At 43.8% G+C, this 16,179-nt stretch overlaps 1 protein-coding gene across 6 annotated transcripts in view; it reads left to right on the top strand.

The window, feature by feature from the left end:
- LOC119659043 (protein winged eye) overlaps nt 1–16,179 on the top strand; it is a 303,312-nt gene that overhangs the window by 200,474 nt on the left and 86,659 nt on the right. For all 6 annotated transcript variants that reach the window (XM_038066946.1, XM_038066945.1, XM_038066948.1 and 3 more), the window contains exon 4: nt 6,628–6,741. Coding sequence is in view for 1 of the 6 variants with exons in the window: in XM_038066949.1 (XP_037922877.1) it covers nt 6,741 (1 nt within the window). In the remaining 5 variants the exon portion in view is untranslated. The remainder of the gene's footprint in view (nt 1–6,627; nt 6,742–16,179) is intronic.

The following is a 16,179-nucleotide window of genomic DNA, read 5'->3' as shown; positions in this document are numbered from 1 at the left end:
GGGGCTAAAAAATCACAACTCACGGAATATGCACTCAAAATAGCGCATTCCTAGTGCGAATTGGACCATGTGAATACCCAATGATACCACAGCCAAAGTACTGGCATGAAGGAGTCCCTGCCAGCGGATAACTTAGCGAAGGCATTATTTCAGTTTGATAGTGCAAGACATTGCATTATAAGTGTCAATTAAAAACGAAGCCACGGACTCTGGCTGGCTGGCTCGGTTTTCTGCAGCTCGTTCAATTGGTCCCAAGTACGTAACACTCTCGTAAAAAACATTATAAAATTTTATAACCGACCGAACTCCGGCATGATAACAGCCCCTCATAAAACTGATATTCGAAAAAGCCATTACCATTACAAATTCTTAGATTGCCACTTAAGAACCTCCCCCCGAGAGTCACATTGCGATCTCTGGTCCCGAAGAATTTTCAAGGTTCAAGGTGAGCTTCTGCGGCTGCCAATACTTTACTCCACATTTATTTACACACTAGTTCCCATGACACCTACAGTTTTCTTATTTGATAAACGACATTCATTCATTGTACAAACCAGATTCCATGTGGATTATCATGTAGATAGGTGGAAGGCTCCGAGTAGCTGAAGTATCTAGAGCTTAGTCTTGGCACTCGCATCTATTTACATGGGCTCGACACACGTTACGCATTTGTGTCAACGGAGGGAACAGGCCGAGCGGACTCTGTGTGCTTTTTGGATGATAAATGGCGACAGACTGATCACTCTCACGTCGTTATATTCACTATTTTTTCACACTCACAAGTTTCATGACTTTATGGAAGATATAAATTTCGGCGTCCGACATGAATACGTTGATTAGATATTCAAGGGGCTTTTCAGATACCTATCTGAAGTTATTGGTCTGCTACGCTACAGAAATTTTGATATGGTTGAGACAGTACCCGAAAGGAGTTTTGGGGTGATATCCTTGGAAGCTGAGTTTACATTTGTATCTGCCAGACAGAGCTCCATCGATATGTATCTCTGGCCGAACGACGACTACAAACTCCCACAGTTCCTAGTTCGGCTGGTGCTTCTATAATTATCCACTTCTTACAAGCAATCAGCACGATACTCAGCCGCTGCTTTATTATCATTTTATTTAGAAGCATTAGGAGAGCGGATAATTACTGCCATCGGCATACTACGTCTAAAGAAAACACAAGTTCGAATTTCAAGGAATTCCCTCCTGTGTTTATTCTGCAAATGGTCTGTATTTCAAATTTACTCCAATGGAAGACATCTCGTTGGCTCTTCTCGCTACAAACTTCCTGTTTACATGCTCAATCTTTCTAATATATTCGCTTGAAGACACGTTGATAGAATACGTTTTGTCCGGACGTGGAGAAATTCAGTAAAAGATACTCCATCTGTTCGAAAAATAAGATACCGTTCGCAGAGTGGACCAACAGGTTTTCGTTTTTCTACTTTTTCCGTTGGCTTTCCTCTCACTTGAATTATTTTTTTCTTTTTTCTTTTTATCAACAACACTAATCTTTAATTTATAGGCCTTGAAGAGAAAAAAAAGTGAATTTGCAATAAGATTAACTCGGGTTTATATGTACAAAGATACTGTCGTCATCTGTATGCCTTTCGGAGTCATCCTCCGGTCGGATGAACTCATGCATGTATAACTCATTCAATGGTTTCCCTATTTATTTAATGATATTTTACGACCCTGTTATGTTCCCAGTTTTCTTCTAGAGTATCTATCGCCGAGCGGTGTATCTTTTTCTATAGATTGGGGATATTAAACGAGATTAACAGGTGAAAAGTCTCAGAATCTTGAATGTTTCTTTATTGATTGCCAAACGCTACATAATTTTATGTTATTTATGCGTTAATTTCGTAAAACGTTGGGTAAATTAATTATTTATTGATAAATAGGATGAGTGGTGGCGCGGTTTATTTGAAAATCAGTTGATTCGAATTCATGAGGAGCTAACAAAAAATATGATACATGTAAATTCGTTGTTATTGAGGAAACTTTTCTTTTGTACTCCTCCGGCATCTGAGATAAGTTTTCGGGTGAGATAATATTGCTCAAAGGGTAGTATAGGTCCCAGGGCGAAACGTAGATTGGTACCCACGATGGAGCATAAAACCTGGGAAACGCCTGCTGAATCAACGCCAACAGCTCTACTACCAAACCCTATCTCCACCTCCACTTGGTGATCGCTGGAAGTTCTTTCTTTATGAAAAAACTACAGTCGTCTGTCCTCTGTCATCTGTCGTCGGTCATCTGTCGTCTGTCGTTTGTCGTTTGTCGTCTGTCCTCTGTCCTCTGTCATCTGTCGAAGGTGTTTATCCCGCGTCTAAAAATGAGAAAAAATGTACCAACTGGTTCTCCAGGTTGGGGGTTGGGTAGGGCTGACAACCCTACACGGAAAACCGATGCTACGAAGCCACAAAAGGAGCCTCGGACAGGATGGATCTTACAACGACGAACCCGGCAACGACAACGGATTAACGATTTCCGCATTTTCTCATGAAACGTGCGCTCCCTGTACAGACCAAATATAAGGCGGATGTAACAGCGTTGCAAGAGATGCAATGGTCAAAGACCGGTTTCCAGGAGAAGAGCCGCTACACCATATATTATAGCGGTCATCCAGTAAACCATGTGCTCGAGGTAGGCTTCTTAGTCAGCCAAAAAATGAAACCTGCTGTTATCTAAGTACTCTGCGTTTGCAAAGCAAGCCTCATAAACGTTCACGCCCCTACAGAGGAGACTGCAGAGTCGGAGAAGGATACCTTCTACGAGACAGTTGAGCGGACCTCCTCAACCTGTCCCAAGTATGATATCAAAATCATGCTTGGGGATTCCAACAGTCAAATAGGGATGGAGCCCGTATTCAGGCGATATGTGGACTCCCATAGTTTACATAGGGATCCCAATGATAACGGATTGCGCATTATCCAGTTAGCAGTATCGCACGAAATGGTTGTTGGAAGTACATGGTTTGCGAGGAAAGCGGTTCACAAACATACGTGAGCCTCTCCACACGGGACCACTTTCAACCAAATTGACCATCCAAACCCGACCTTCACCAACTCAACCCCAGAAGAAAAAGCCTTTGCAGCCCAGACGAAAGGTGGTTGCACATATTGCAAAGGAAAACACATGATGTTTTCAAGTGACGAGTTCAGGAAGCTGCCCATCGAGGATAGGAACGACTTCGTAAGGCAGTCCAAGGTATGCCGAAACTGCCTATCACATAACGATTCACGGAAGTGTAAGAGTAAAGTGCGATATTTGAAGTGCAATAAAGAACACCAAACCATGCTACACCTTAAAAAGGCAGTAAGTGCGAATTCTGCCTGTCCACCGAAGGGAAAATCAAGCACGGCATCTGTATTGCTAGCAACCGCCCTAATACCGGCGAGGGGGCCAACCAATTTCGGTACTTCGGGCTTTGATCGATCCTGGTTCCCAGACATCCTTCATCGCGTTGGCTGCAGCAAACAAGTTAGCTTTGAAGAAGAGAAATGTATTGGCGTCAGTATCGAGCATCGGTGGTGTCCGGAAAACCGTCGAGCTCAAAATAAAGCCAAATTTTGTGTCCAACTTTGAGCTGGCGAATGAGGCTTATGTACTACCAGCACTAACAACCTTACTGCCGAATGAAGATATGATCAAAAACGGATAGATGAGGAAGCTACAACTTGCAGACCCGAAATATAACGTTAAGGCAGGCATTGATCTGGTACTGGGAGTTGAAGCGAAGTGTTTGAAGATATAGTCGAGCCAAAAATAAAGAAAGGAGATCCATTGATGGCCCAGAAGACGAAATTAGGATGGGTTCTCTCCGGCAAAGTCCCCATCGGGTCACCTGAAGTCACAATACTGATGTCTAATATATCTACAACGGAGTTCCACACAGAGGCAGATCAGGATGATGTAGCGGTTGCAAACGAATGCGAGGTAATTTACGAAAGCTCGGTCCAGCGCGAGGATACGAAAAATACGCGGTCACGTTAATATTTAACGACGACCCTAAGAGAGTGCCACTGGGGAATTCAAGGAACAGGGCAGGATGTTGAATTAAAGGAAGGTTATCACCAGTACATCGATCTTGGTCACATGAGGCGAGCGACACCAGTAACTTTGTGGGAGCCAAGAATCAGATGGATGGGGAGATGCAGCAGGGTATAACTTCAGCAAAAAAAAAAGGTTGCAGCCATTTCCATAAAAGATGGTGTCACTTGGCGGTTCATTCCAGTAGCAACCCCACATTTTGGAGGGTTTGTGGGAAGCTGCAGTAAAATCAGCAAAGTGGCAGCTTAAGTGTGTATTTGATGGGGCGAAAGTAGTCCCGACGTTCGAAAAATTTACGACGGTGCTGTCCCAGATTGAGGCTTGCTTGAATTCAAGGCCTCTTGTTCCATTATCAAGTAATCCTGAAGACATCGAAGCATTGACACCGGGACACTTTTTGGTGCAACGACCGTTGAAGGCATTGCCGGAAGTAGATAAATCACATCGGGAACTCTACGATCAGTGGCAACAGCTGAAGGCACTTCACCAAACGTTCTGAAGTAGGTGGTCTCAAGAATATTTACACCATCTTCAATCCAGGACAAAGTGGAACAAGGAGGCACCTAACCTGAAACTAGATCAACTAGTGCTCATTCGAGAACGAGACACCCCACCTGCACGATGTCCATTGGCACGAATTTGTGCCATATGAACCTGAACCTGAATCAAGCCGATCGAGATCAACAAGCACGAAGCCGCAGGATCCAGAAGAAACAGAAAAACCCCCGGGAGAAACCCTGTCATCGAGGAAACGGAAACAGGCAGAGCGAAAGAAGGCACTGACAAAGTTGGCGATTGCAAGGCACAATCCGAATTTGGCGGTATCAACAGTAGGGGTCACGAATCGCGCCATGTACATGGGCACGCGTGATCCTGAATACAATGATTCTGTTCCTCGTGTGTGGAAAGATACTCTCTCAGAATATTTCCACCAAGGGCTACAAAATTTGGAGGCCCCACGCTGGGTACCACATAGAGAAACTAGGTCAGTTCAGAATAGTTCGGGGAAGCTTGAGAGCAGAAGTGCGAGGAGTATTGGACCAGACGCAAAAAAATGTGTGAGCATGCAGGAAATTCGGCACAAACGACGCATTGCAATACACTGTTGAGGCACCTCTTATTCCAGTGTAGGGACATTATTCGGAAAATCGACGAAGTTCTCGACATTCAAGCAAGGAAGAGAATTAAAAGAGGACTCGGTGTTAACAGCAGTTTTTGGAGTCAATGATGAGGTCTACGAGGACATCGACTCTCTAAAATACGATCAGCTTACTACTCTGCAGGCAATGACTCAACAAAACGTCCTACTTAATGCTCGGGGATAGAGGCATACAATTCGGCTGCATCCAACAAATTCGCGGAATTCTATGAAGAACTAGATGAGGTGATCAAGTCAGCAAACAGTATGAGCAGGTGGTTCGCGAAAATGGATGTCGGAAGTCTGAGTGTATAAATCGTATCCACATATCTGACAGCCATGGATTGCTACGACGAAGTGGACACGAAATATACCAGAATGGGCGCTGCTTTATACGGTCGAGGAGATTTCACTGGGGCTTCTGAATGCTGATGATCTGACCAACACAATCGAGGTAGTGCGAGGAAAAATTGGCTACGAGATACCACGAATTCCAGAGGAGCCCACCAACCATGTTCATGATCCTTCTGTATGGACATACCCATACAGAAGGCTCATGATCATGGTTCCTCTGTTCACCGAAGTATACAAAAGATATGAATCTAATTCCAAACTGTTTGGTCGACACGATCTACGAGAGGCCGAATAAATCGACTTGCCTCATGGACATCACCAATGAAACAAGGAAGGTTACGGGGATTCTAACTAAGGTAATCTTACCTGGAAATTTTACTCAGCAGAACCATTCCCGGCCAAATTTTCCAGCAATCGCGAGAATTGGTCATCAAGTTTTCAACAAACTTGTCGAACTGTCTACAAATACGATTTCCACCGAGCATTACAACCGAGTCCATCATCACAGGACTCTCATCTCCGGGGCTGTGGCAATGTTCCTTGCATCACTGACCTTGGTGGTCCTGATAATCAGTCAGAAGAAGCGGGTGTCATCTTGGTTTCTACACCAGCGCAGACAACTGGCAACTCAAGGTAATCGGGCACAAGTAGATGAGGAGATTCCGATTTACCAACGATTACAGGACTTAATTACGCGGGCCCCAGGTCATTTATTAAGTATAAATAGCATTTAGTGGACTGTACTAAGATAGTATTTGCACTCTCCCTTACCCAATAATATTGCTTCCTACAACCATTGGGAGCGATATTGTCCTACCCGAAAGCTTATCTCAGATACCGGAGCGGTACGAAAGAAAAGTTTTCTCAACAGATTGTATAGGACACAAGATACAAGATTTCCTGGAAGATTTCAATTTTGATTAGCTTTTCAAAATCACGTAAGGCGTTTAAGTCTGATCTTTATCGCGATGTAAATTCACATTTTTACGCTCATATCTGAACCATAAATTTCTGCTATGATCCACCTTAATTGTGATATGGAACGCTAACATGTTTTTATTATCATTTCTTTACAGGTCGCACGGATTATCTATCACAACCCAGGCTTCCACGAAGACACCTTCCTCAATGGACGAGAATACTGAAACGAGTTGGATTCCTTTCATGAAAAGGAAGCTAAAAACATAAAAGTGAGTTGTTCTTGTTTTCCCATCACAATCTCATGCAAACATGCTTAATTATGTTTACATACGCTTTCTGCATCTCTTGCATGATGGCTTTCAATCACGCTTTCTATCCACCTGTTCCATCATTTGCGCTTCACAACAATGTAGAGTGCACACATAAACAATTCGCTTTCATCTGGAAAAAGAAGGAAATCATGTTAATCAGGAAATTTGAAAAACAAATGGTCGAAATTTACTCTGGGGGAACAGTTTTAAGTACGTAATTTTTCCAAGTAATACAGAAAATAAACATGTCGTTCTGCGTATTCGCCTTTGAGAGGGTTTTCGACGGGATGTTTTGATCCTCGGGATTTCAAAGAGGAGCCGATTTTTTCGGAATGATATATTTCCCGCTTTGATTGCCATAATTGGTTCTACGTGGGAGGGCCTTTTGCAACTCTATCTGATAACTCTAGGAAGAAAAACGACCCAAAGAATTGAAATTCTGAAAAAAGATACTTTAAGTTTGAAACTGTTGGAAGAAGTTGAGGGAGCGTCTTCCTGCAAATAAAATCCATGGTACTGTGGCCTCAACCTATGTTGACACAGTGTAGATTAGTCACTAGGGATTGTGCGGAGGCATGAACCACGACTGCATTGCCGTGGTGAATTTGCTTCCGCCGACGCAATATACTGCCGCCACCACCGACGCCGAAGGGCGACACCCTCAGGAACCTCGAGACATACAGTTCCTAATTAGGGTGGACACTCCCCGGATGCCACTGCACACACCATACTAGGGCCCCTTTAAAGTCCTAGAGTTTAAACAAAAGCCCGAGAAAACGTCTCCTCGTCAACTTCGGCAACTGAGCTTCATCAGCTAGTTTACTTCCGACATCCAACACGTACCTGAAAAAGACAACGACGTTGCAGGCGCTTTGTTCCAAATCTGGAAGATCACAGTCCCCGCCACGGTCGATTAAATGGGAATCACCGAGGCGCAGAGAGATGACACAGAGCTTTAGAGCCGGAAGGCAAACTCCAAATACAAGTTCAAGGAGTTTCTTATCTTCGCCTCAAACTATTACATACTTTGCGAGAACTCAGATAATTGACCTAGACCATTCATTCCGACCGATTTTCGCGAGAAAGTATTTTCCGCAGTATACGATCTTGCGCACTCAGGCATCGGGCATCATACAACCGGTTAGTCTGGAAAATACTTCTGGCCTTCCATGAATAAGGTCCTAAACATTTGGACCAAACAGTACATCGCGTGCCAGACGTGTAAATAAAATCAAGAAGCACGTAAGAAAGGAAGTAGGCGTACTCACTAGGTCGACCAAGCGCTTCCACACCATCCACCTCGACATCATTGGCCCTTTGCGAGGCTCGCACGTATCCAAGTATTGCCTCACAATCATCGATAGGCTTACGTGGTGGGCTAAAGCAATTCCTTTTATTGACATTACTGCACAATCATGTGTCGAGGTCCTCCGAGCCGCAATCATCACGTACCAGGGAATGCAATTTAAATCTACTATTTTCTCGGAGTTAGGCAAGTTCCTTCATTTCAAACATCACAGGGCTACTGCATACTATCCGCAGTCCGGCAGTCCGCAGTCTGGAACGTTGGCACCGGACACTAAAAGTCGCCTTAATGGTTTGCGGCGATCCGTCGTGGTCGCAGTCCTTACCTTTCGTTCTCCTCGGCTTTTGCACAGTTCACCGAGAGGAGTTCACGGCCGGCCCCGCGGAAGTGGTGTATGGCGAAAATCTGCTACCCCCTGCCGATATCAGAGTAAGGTTAAGTGATTCCTGCATGCTGCGCCTGCTCAGGGATGCCGACTTCACATTCACGACATACGGCGCGGAGGTCGACCACGAAGTTCATATAGGTGTTGTTGACGCGTTATATCCTACCAAGGGGTAAATGACAACCATATATAAAATATGATCACCTTCAAAGTATTCTTTATTGACCAGAACGCACTTCTCCAAATGATCTTTCCATTATTCAAGATCGTTTCTAAATTTTTGTTTTACAGTACAGTAACAAAACGCTTTCCTTTCATGTCCTCTTTGAGTCTGCAGAACAAAGAGAAATCACATCGGGCTAGATCCTGGTTTTGAAGCTGACAACATGCCTAAGATCGACGCTGCTCTTGCTCGTTTGTAAGACTTGCGAGGGACAAATTTGACTGCGACTCTTATCAAGTGGAAATCTTTTGATAAAATCCTCTAAGTTGAACTCTATGATATTCCAGATAGCCCATAGAGTTGATCAATGGTTCGGCGATCGTCTTCACGGGGGTACAAGGACATTGATTTTGTCGATATTTTCATCATTGCTTGAGGTTGAGGACCGTTCTGGACGGGGTTGTTTTTCAACTGACATTTCTTCACTTTTAAAACGCGAAAACCACTCGTTAAGTCTGACTTTACTTAGTGCAGCATCCCCATAAGTAGTCTTAAGCATTACGATAGTTTCCGCGGTCGATTTCCTTAACAAAAAACAAAATTGCACAGCCGCGCGTTGGTGTCAACAATCTGTCATCACGTTTGCGACGAAATGGAAAAGTAGTTATACTAAAAAACTCTCACAACATCACAACTTCGCAAACTGACTCCGGTGGCGAACAATGGGTTCACCCAAACTCATTCTTCACCGCATCCCCATGCTCTTTGGGTCACTCTTCATATGTTGTCCATAATTATCGTGTATGCAGCGTCCCATGAGTTCATATTTGCCTCAAGCCCCTTAAAATTTCTGTACTCTTGGTCCAGCTCCTGATGATTCAGTTCCCATTTGACGAAGCTTCGTGTAGAGACGAAACAACCTCGACATAGTAATTTTCCATTTCGGCTGTTGATTGGGCTGTCAACAGGACACCAAACGCTGTCTTCACGTTAGGCATTGAACCATCTGTTCCATCTTGTTTCTGTTCATTATTTTCAAGCCACTTCAAAACCATCAGCTAATCAACCAACTTGCCTTTGATTTTCTAAGAACCTTTATCTATGTCTATGTCCTTGCCAAGGACATCAGGCCGTACCTCCGTACCATAAAACAGAACGGACCGAGATGCACACAATGTAGATATAGGGTACCCAACGTTCGTCACTCACCAACTTAAGACCGCGTGGGTACTTCTGATAAGCTTTTTGAGAACTTTTCCGGCTGTGTCGCGCATACGCAGTGGTAGACAGTCTCCTTCCCCTTTACTGATCAGCACGAGCCTCGCCACCTTTCAGCTACAAGGAAAAGTGCCCTCCTTCCAGCAAGCGTTGAACGCGCCGAATAGTAGGTCTGGACGATGGTGGAACACGAGTTAATATATTTTTTTTTGGTTGAAGCTGGGTCCTTGTTCCGGCACTGCTCGCTATTTAGGACTAGATGAGCTTTTACCTCCGGAGCGAGCTGCACTAGGAACTCCTAAACGGTTGCTCTCCGGTGCATGTTAATTTATTTCTACGGCATGCTATCCTGCTATCTGTTAGATCTTCAACAAGTTCTAGACGTGTACCCATATTCGAAACACCTATAATATTTTATGAGAGCTACCTGCATTTTCTCGTCCAACTCTGGTGTTGAGGAGTTTCTGCATACTGCTCGCAACGTCCACCATAGCGAGTTTTTTGCTGCAAGAATTTGAAGGGGTAATAGCTATGGTTACCTGTGGACGTTTACACTTAATGCCCTTTTGCACTTCGATCACGATCTCCGAAGAGAGCCACAGGCTCTAGACTAGAACCAACAACTGCCGGTAGTCTCTTGACCGCAAAATGTACTCTTGTTAGTTATTTTCGGGGTTAATACAAGGGGACGGCGCCACCCTTCGTTTTCGGTATCCAAGGCACTTCTGCCGCACTGTATGCGGGCTTGATCTTATAGTGGATCTCGCTAAGAACTTCCGCCAATATCTTGCCTTCCGATGGTTTAATGAGCGGTACCGACGTTTTGGCCCTTTTTCGTTTCTTCGTCTTTTACTTTGGTGGTTCATCATTCGTAACCGCTTTGACTTTGGGCAGACGATCTGCATTGCGTGTTTTCTCCTTGTGTCCTTCTTTAACTTCTTTTTTTTTTGAATCCTACTTGGATAAAGTCTCCTTCAGTCGCGTTTTCCTTTTTTTCCGCTTATGGGTTTCCCAGTGGAAAGCGCGGTTGTTTCTGTTTTTCGCGCGTCTTCCGTTGCTTCTCATGTCCGCCTATAGAAAATATGCGGCCCAAGGCTTCTTCCAATTCCATCAGCTCTGGTTTTTACACATTCGCTCTTCTGGAGGAAGATTCCAGGCTACATGCGCTTTACAACTGATGCACATTATCTGATAAGCCTTTCCTCTTCGACCATTGCAAGGATTGTGGGCTGCGTTCCTACTCGGCTTATGTCCGAACCTAGCTGTTCAGTTTCAGCGATTTTCTCTGGGTTTTCTTTTCCGGAACAGAAACACTACGGGGTAATGTAGATGCCATTCCTGTCATATGCAGTCACTTTGTCAGACTTACTTTTTATTTGGGCGTGCGCATCCCGGTGTCCAGTCGGGTGTTTCAGCCCTTGCTACCAATTTCGTTGGTCGCAACGATGAGTGACGCATTTTCATACTTCGCCTAAACGCCTTCAACTCTTCCTCCTTCCTTACTCTTTCATAAATTTTAAGTTGACCTGGAGGTCTTTTGAGACCACCTTATAGGAGCGACATATATCACTTCCATTGACATACAACAGGTCAGCATGTCAGAAGTTCAAGTTCTTCCTTACCAACAACCCATGGTTCTTGTATGAGGTATGCAGCTGTTGATGCGACGACTGATAAGCGCAGTCAGCGCTTCAAAAAGCTGCAAATTTATTTAAGAATTCTGACACATCATCTACGGTTCAGATGAAGTTGCCGTGGGCTGCGCGTCTTCTTCAATAGTTTTAGTAGGCGACACTTAGAACATGACAGTCCCAAGCCCATAGTAAAACCAGCAGCCCGTTTTTTTCCCGAACCTTCTAAATATTTGGTTCAGAAATGTCGAAAGTAAGGAAAGTTCCTATTCGCTCTCTCTCCTAGTTTGCTGCCTAGCAGCATCCACGTGAAGGTGTTAAGGTTGTTCTGGACACCAAGTTGTTTGAAAACATCAGCATTATTACGCTCTTTTTCTGGAAGCTAGAGGAAAAACTTTTTGAACGATGGCAGCTCAGAGATCCTTTCCCGGTTGGTCGCGTATCCTCCCAGATATCGTTGAGGGAGGAGAAGTACTGTCTGAGCCACTTGTTTGTGTTTTTTCTGGCTCCTAACTTCACTTTTCGCTCGTCAGATAAAGATGAAATGAATATCTCAACATCTGGATCTGTCTAGCCGACTGAGCTAGCTTGAGAGTCTTAATCTCAGGGTCTTGGATTGGTGCCCCACGTTGGGCGCCATTTATAACAATATGAATGCTTATGGTGTGAACTGATATTCATAGCAATCCTTAATCGGAATTGTTTTTGTTCGTCATGTATGTGTACTTCCGACGGTATTTCATCTTAGCAAGGGGGATCTTATTAAGAACGATATATGATCCCGGAAGTGTTTCTGTTGTGATTTTCTATAGTTGCCTTCGAACTATGCCTTCCTCTGTAAGAATATCGAGGTGTCAACAGCGAAATCAACCAGTTTTTTCATAGTTTCCTTGTTGTTTCTCCCTTGAAGCTCAAGTTTGAATAAACGTTATATGTATCGTCACCTTCATTAAATACAAATTTCGAACTGTCCCCGAAAATCATGCCTACATTCATATCAACTTCAGATACTTTAAATCTAGATCGCTATCAAAGGAAGCTCAAGTCCACGAATACAAGCTACTTTAGCTCCCACTTAACTCCACCAATAGTCGGTCCTATCTTTATCAATATCCAATAAAAAGACAGTTCCCGTCGGTTTTACAATTGTTGCTCCGCCTCACCCTATAGAAACTGAATGGAAAGCATCTGATACACTAGAAACTATAGCCGTGAGCTAACTGATTCCACCAGGCCAATCTTTATGCAAAAATAAGCTACTTTCAGCCGCGAAGCGATCCTATTGGTTCCAACTCTGAGCACGCAAAATTGACTCATTCCAGAAAGCCCCGATCATGTGGGATTCCGTGCCCCTGGGCTGCTCACATTCGTTTTTCATCAGCCTGCTTATAGGAACATGTATCTAGATACTCGCATCTTTCCTCTCTAGATACTTTGGGCTGTTTTTCCTTTTGCGAACAGACTCGTCAAGCAGCTTTTGCTCGTTTATCTTTCCGCTGATCATGCCGGGTTCTCTCGTTCTCCGCTGGTTTTTTCTTCTTTCTAATTATATGCATAAATGTGAAAACGAGCGCTTAGCTGGTTGTGTCGTTTTTAATTTCATGCTTGGCGCGCACGCGTATGCGTTTAAAAGCTGCCTTAGCCGGAGCGAAGTGGTTGAGATCGCGAAATTCAGCTGATCCTCAGATGATCACGAATGCCATTCTGCCTCATTCATTCAGTTACCAGATACTTTTAGCGTTGGATGCTGGCGGTGTGAAACCCAATACCGTCAGAACATGATTGCATTCTGGCCGCTTCAAGTATTTCAAGGCAACTAAGAGAGTTTTTTATGCAGGGTCTCGGGGTATGCTCAGCAAGATCGATGCGATCAAGTCTTTTGAGATGTTGTTTTCGTTGGGGATTTGGGGCGTCATCTTGCTCGCTTCGTTTTAAATCTGTTTTTAGCGGCTGAGATTGTATGTTCGAGTTTTTAGGTGAATCAAGCGAAACCGGCTTTGGTAAGGCTCCTTTGGCGTGTGAGATCAGCGAGTATTGTCGGCCGAACTAGAATTTGATCCCAAAATATTAAAGCGCAAAGCGGCTTATTGACTTTTCTAAGCTGGGTCCTAGTTTCACTATTCAACTGGGGGTATCACTTTGGCGGTCTCTGCAGATATCTCGATGCGCTTTTCAATGGTGTATGCCTCAAAAATCCCGACTCTGCCAGTTGCTGGGCTCATAGTTCAATTCAGATTGCAACCCTGGTCCTTAGCATTAAAAATTCCCAATTTGGGTGAAGGAAGGTGCAGGGGAATCGCTGGTTGTAGTTTGTAGATTGTAGCGGCGTTGTTTATTCGACAATGTGTTCTCTGGCGATGATGTAACACGACAGGCCCCGCACACTTGGAATGTTGTTAAACATTTCACATGTTGGGTCACGACGCGATCAGCGTTGATGCAATGCGAGTGGGAACGGTGGCAACAGCCCCCATGTGGTCATATGTATCATACATATTTCCTTCAACAGAACCGAAGCAATTTAGAATTAAAATTAGAATAGATGAGAATCAGAATTGATCCATAGCCGAAGCCAGAGTACTTATGAATGTCTGGGATAACCGATGATCTATCAAGTGACAAAATTGACAAGTTCATATTAGGCCTTGGATCATGCCTCTCTCCATAAAGGGAGCAGATGAGCGGAATCCTCTAGAATGCAATGTTCAAAATATCACATTTTTGGACTACAAACTCTAAGTACATCATTTTGCTAAAATATCTTGAAAATTTCCCTAAAAGTCCTTAAGATTGTTGCCAATAGGATTTAACTCAAAACTTTCTCTCCCTAACTCTCCTAAGAGCATCTTATCGCCATTCGTGCACTAACTAAAGTAAATTCTGCAGAAACTTCTCGAGGTGAAGATAACAATCTTCCACTATACGAAACAAAACTGTTTATTGCATTCCAGTGAACCCATCTTTAACCTTTAGGGCGTAAAATTTATCAGGTGCTTGGAGCTGTCTCTCCCTCCGATGTCCCTTTTTCTTTTCGCTTCTATTTTCAATCGTTGCTTGTATCTTTTATCGTCTAATGCAAATTACTTGGGCGGGAAACTTTAACTTTGAAAGATTTCTTCCGGTCGAATTGTGGAATATATAAATGTAAAGATTTCTTGTAGATTTTCGCAATTTATCAGATGCAGAGGAAGAGGAAGGATGCTTCCTCGACGGTGAAATACTTTAGCTGATTAGAATAACTTGGAGTCGATTGTTTGTGTAATGGTTGTAGGTTCAAGGAAATGTGTATCTTTAAGTGCTATTAGAAAGACGAATTTGAAATTTTCATAAAGATAGAAAGGAAGAGATAATGAGCCTCAAAGTGTAAATTACTTCTGGGGTTTGGTGGTTGCAAGCTGTTTACAGAAGTGGAAGAAATGCTGACTTGCTAATAGTAACCAAGGAATCCTCTGGGGGCTAAAGTGTGGAGTTTTGTATCAGATAGTCCATCTTTTCTGAACAAGCATCATATTTTGGTATGAAGGTGAACCTTGACAACCCCCCCCCCTTTTTGTCGATAGATGGAGGACATAAATTCCACGATGTTAATAGTCGAATAGAAGACTACAGATCTCTATTATGTGGTTGAATCTGGGAGGGCTCAAAATGATAAAAGCATGCATTGTTTGGGGAAACATAGCCAGGGCTCTACTAGTCAAATGTCTGCATGCGGGACTTGTAATCATCGCTCTCTTCTCTTACTACCACTTAAGCCTTTGTCGGATGTATCTCTATCCATTTTCAAAGTTGCAAAAGGAAAACCCATTCCGGGAGTCATCATAATTTAAGTTCCATGCAATTAAGCGTAATGTTTTCAGCTACTGCAAAAAGAATTTCGATGGCATTGCCGTCGGTATAATGAAAAGTCTCATCAAGTGCTTTTCACGGCATTGAAGACCCTATCCTATTCTGAAACGCTTGAACCAGAGTCTGTGATAATTTCAGGGAATATGGGGAAAGTGGATGAAGTTGTGACAAAATCAGTGACAAACAACATTGTCTATGTCGATATGTCGGATATATTTCACTTGTACCTTTCTTCCACTCCCTGCCATCTTGAACGACAAAATCATTCCACCCCATAAAGCGTTCATCCGCTCGACAAATGGAAACGGGCCTTTCTATTGAATGATTGATCTTTCAAGTTAATCCCTGGTAATGTCTCTACAGGTTGGCCCTTAGGTCTACCATGAGAGGTCACTCATTCATCCGGGCTAGAACCGTCCCGCTTTTCGATTTGTGGGTCTATGAATATCTGGAAGATTTAGTTGGCGTCGATTCCTGGTCACCAGTTGATATATATGTACGGTTGCCATTTACCCTTTGGTGGGGCCAACCACACCTACGGGTCATCATTCGCGGTTACCCTCCCCACAATTTCCTGTGATCGCTGCATTTCTTCTCTTCTGTTCTGCGATCCATCCGTCGGCCATCTTGGGAGAGTGGATTCCATTAAATGGCATAGACAGTAATGCAACTGCCGGCCCCCCTTAATGTGTGACCTATCCACTGACACTTCCGCCTTCCGATCACAGTGCGTACGAGTGTCAGGCCTGTGCGCCCACCGAGTTTTTATTTCGAGATCGTGTAAGGCCAGCATACTCCAATAATACGGCGCAGACGGGTGTTGACGAAGGCTTGGAGCTTTTCAGTA

The sequence above is a fragment of the Hermetia illucens genome, chromosome 6 (assembly GCF_905115235.1).
Source record: "Hermetia illucens chromosome 6, iHerIll2.2.curated.20191125, whole genome shotgun sequence".
Classification (NCBI taxonomy): Eukaryota; Metazoa; Arthropoda; class Insecta; order Diptera; family Stratiomyidae; genus Hermetia; species Hermetia illucens.
The sequence above is the reverse complement of the archived record's forward strand: the minus strand, read 5'-3'. Positions and strand labels throughout refer to the sequence as shown.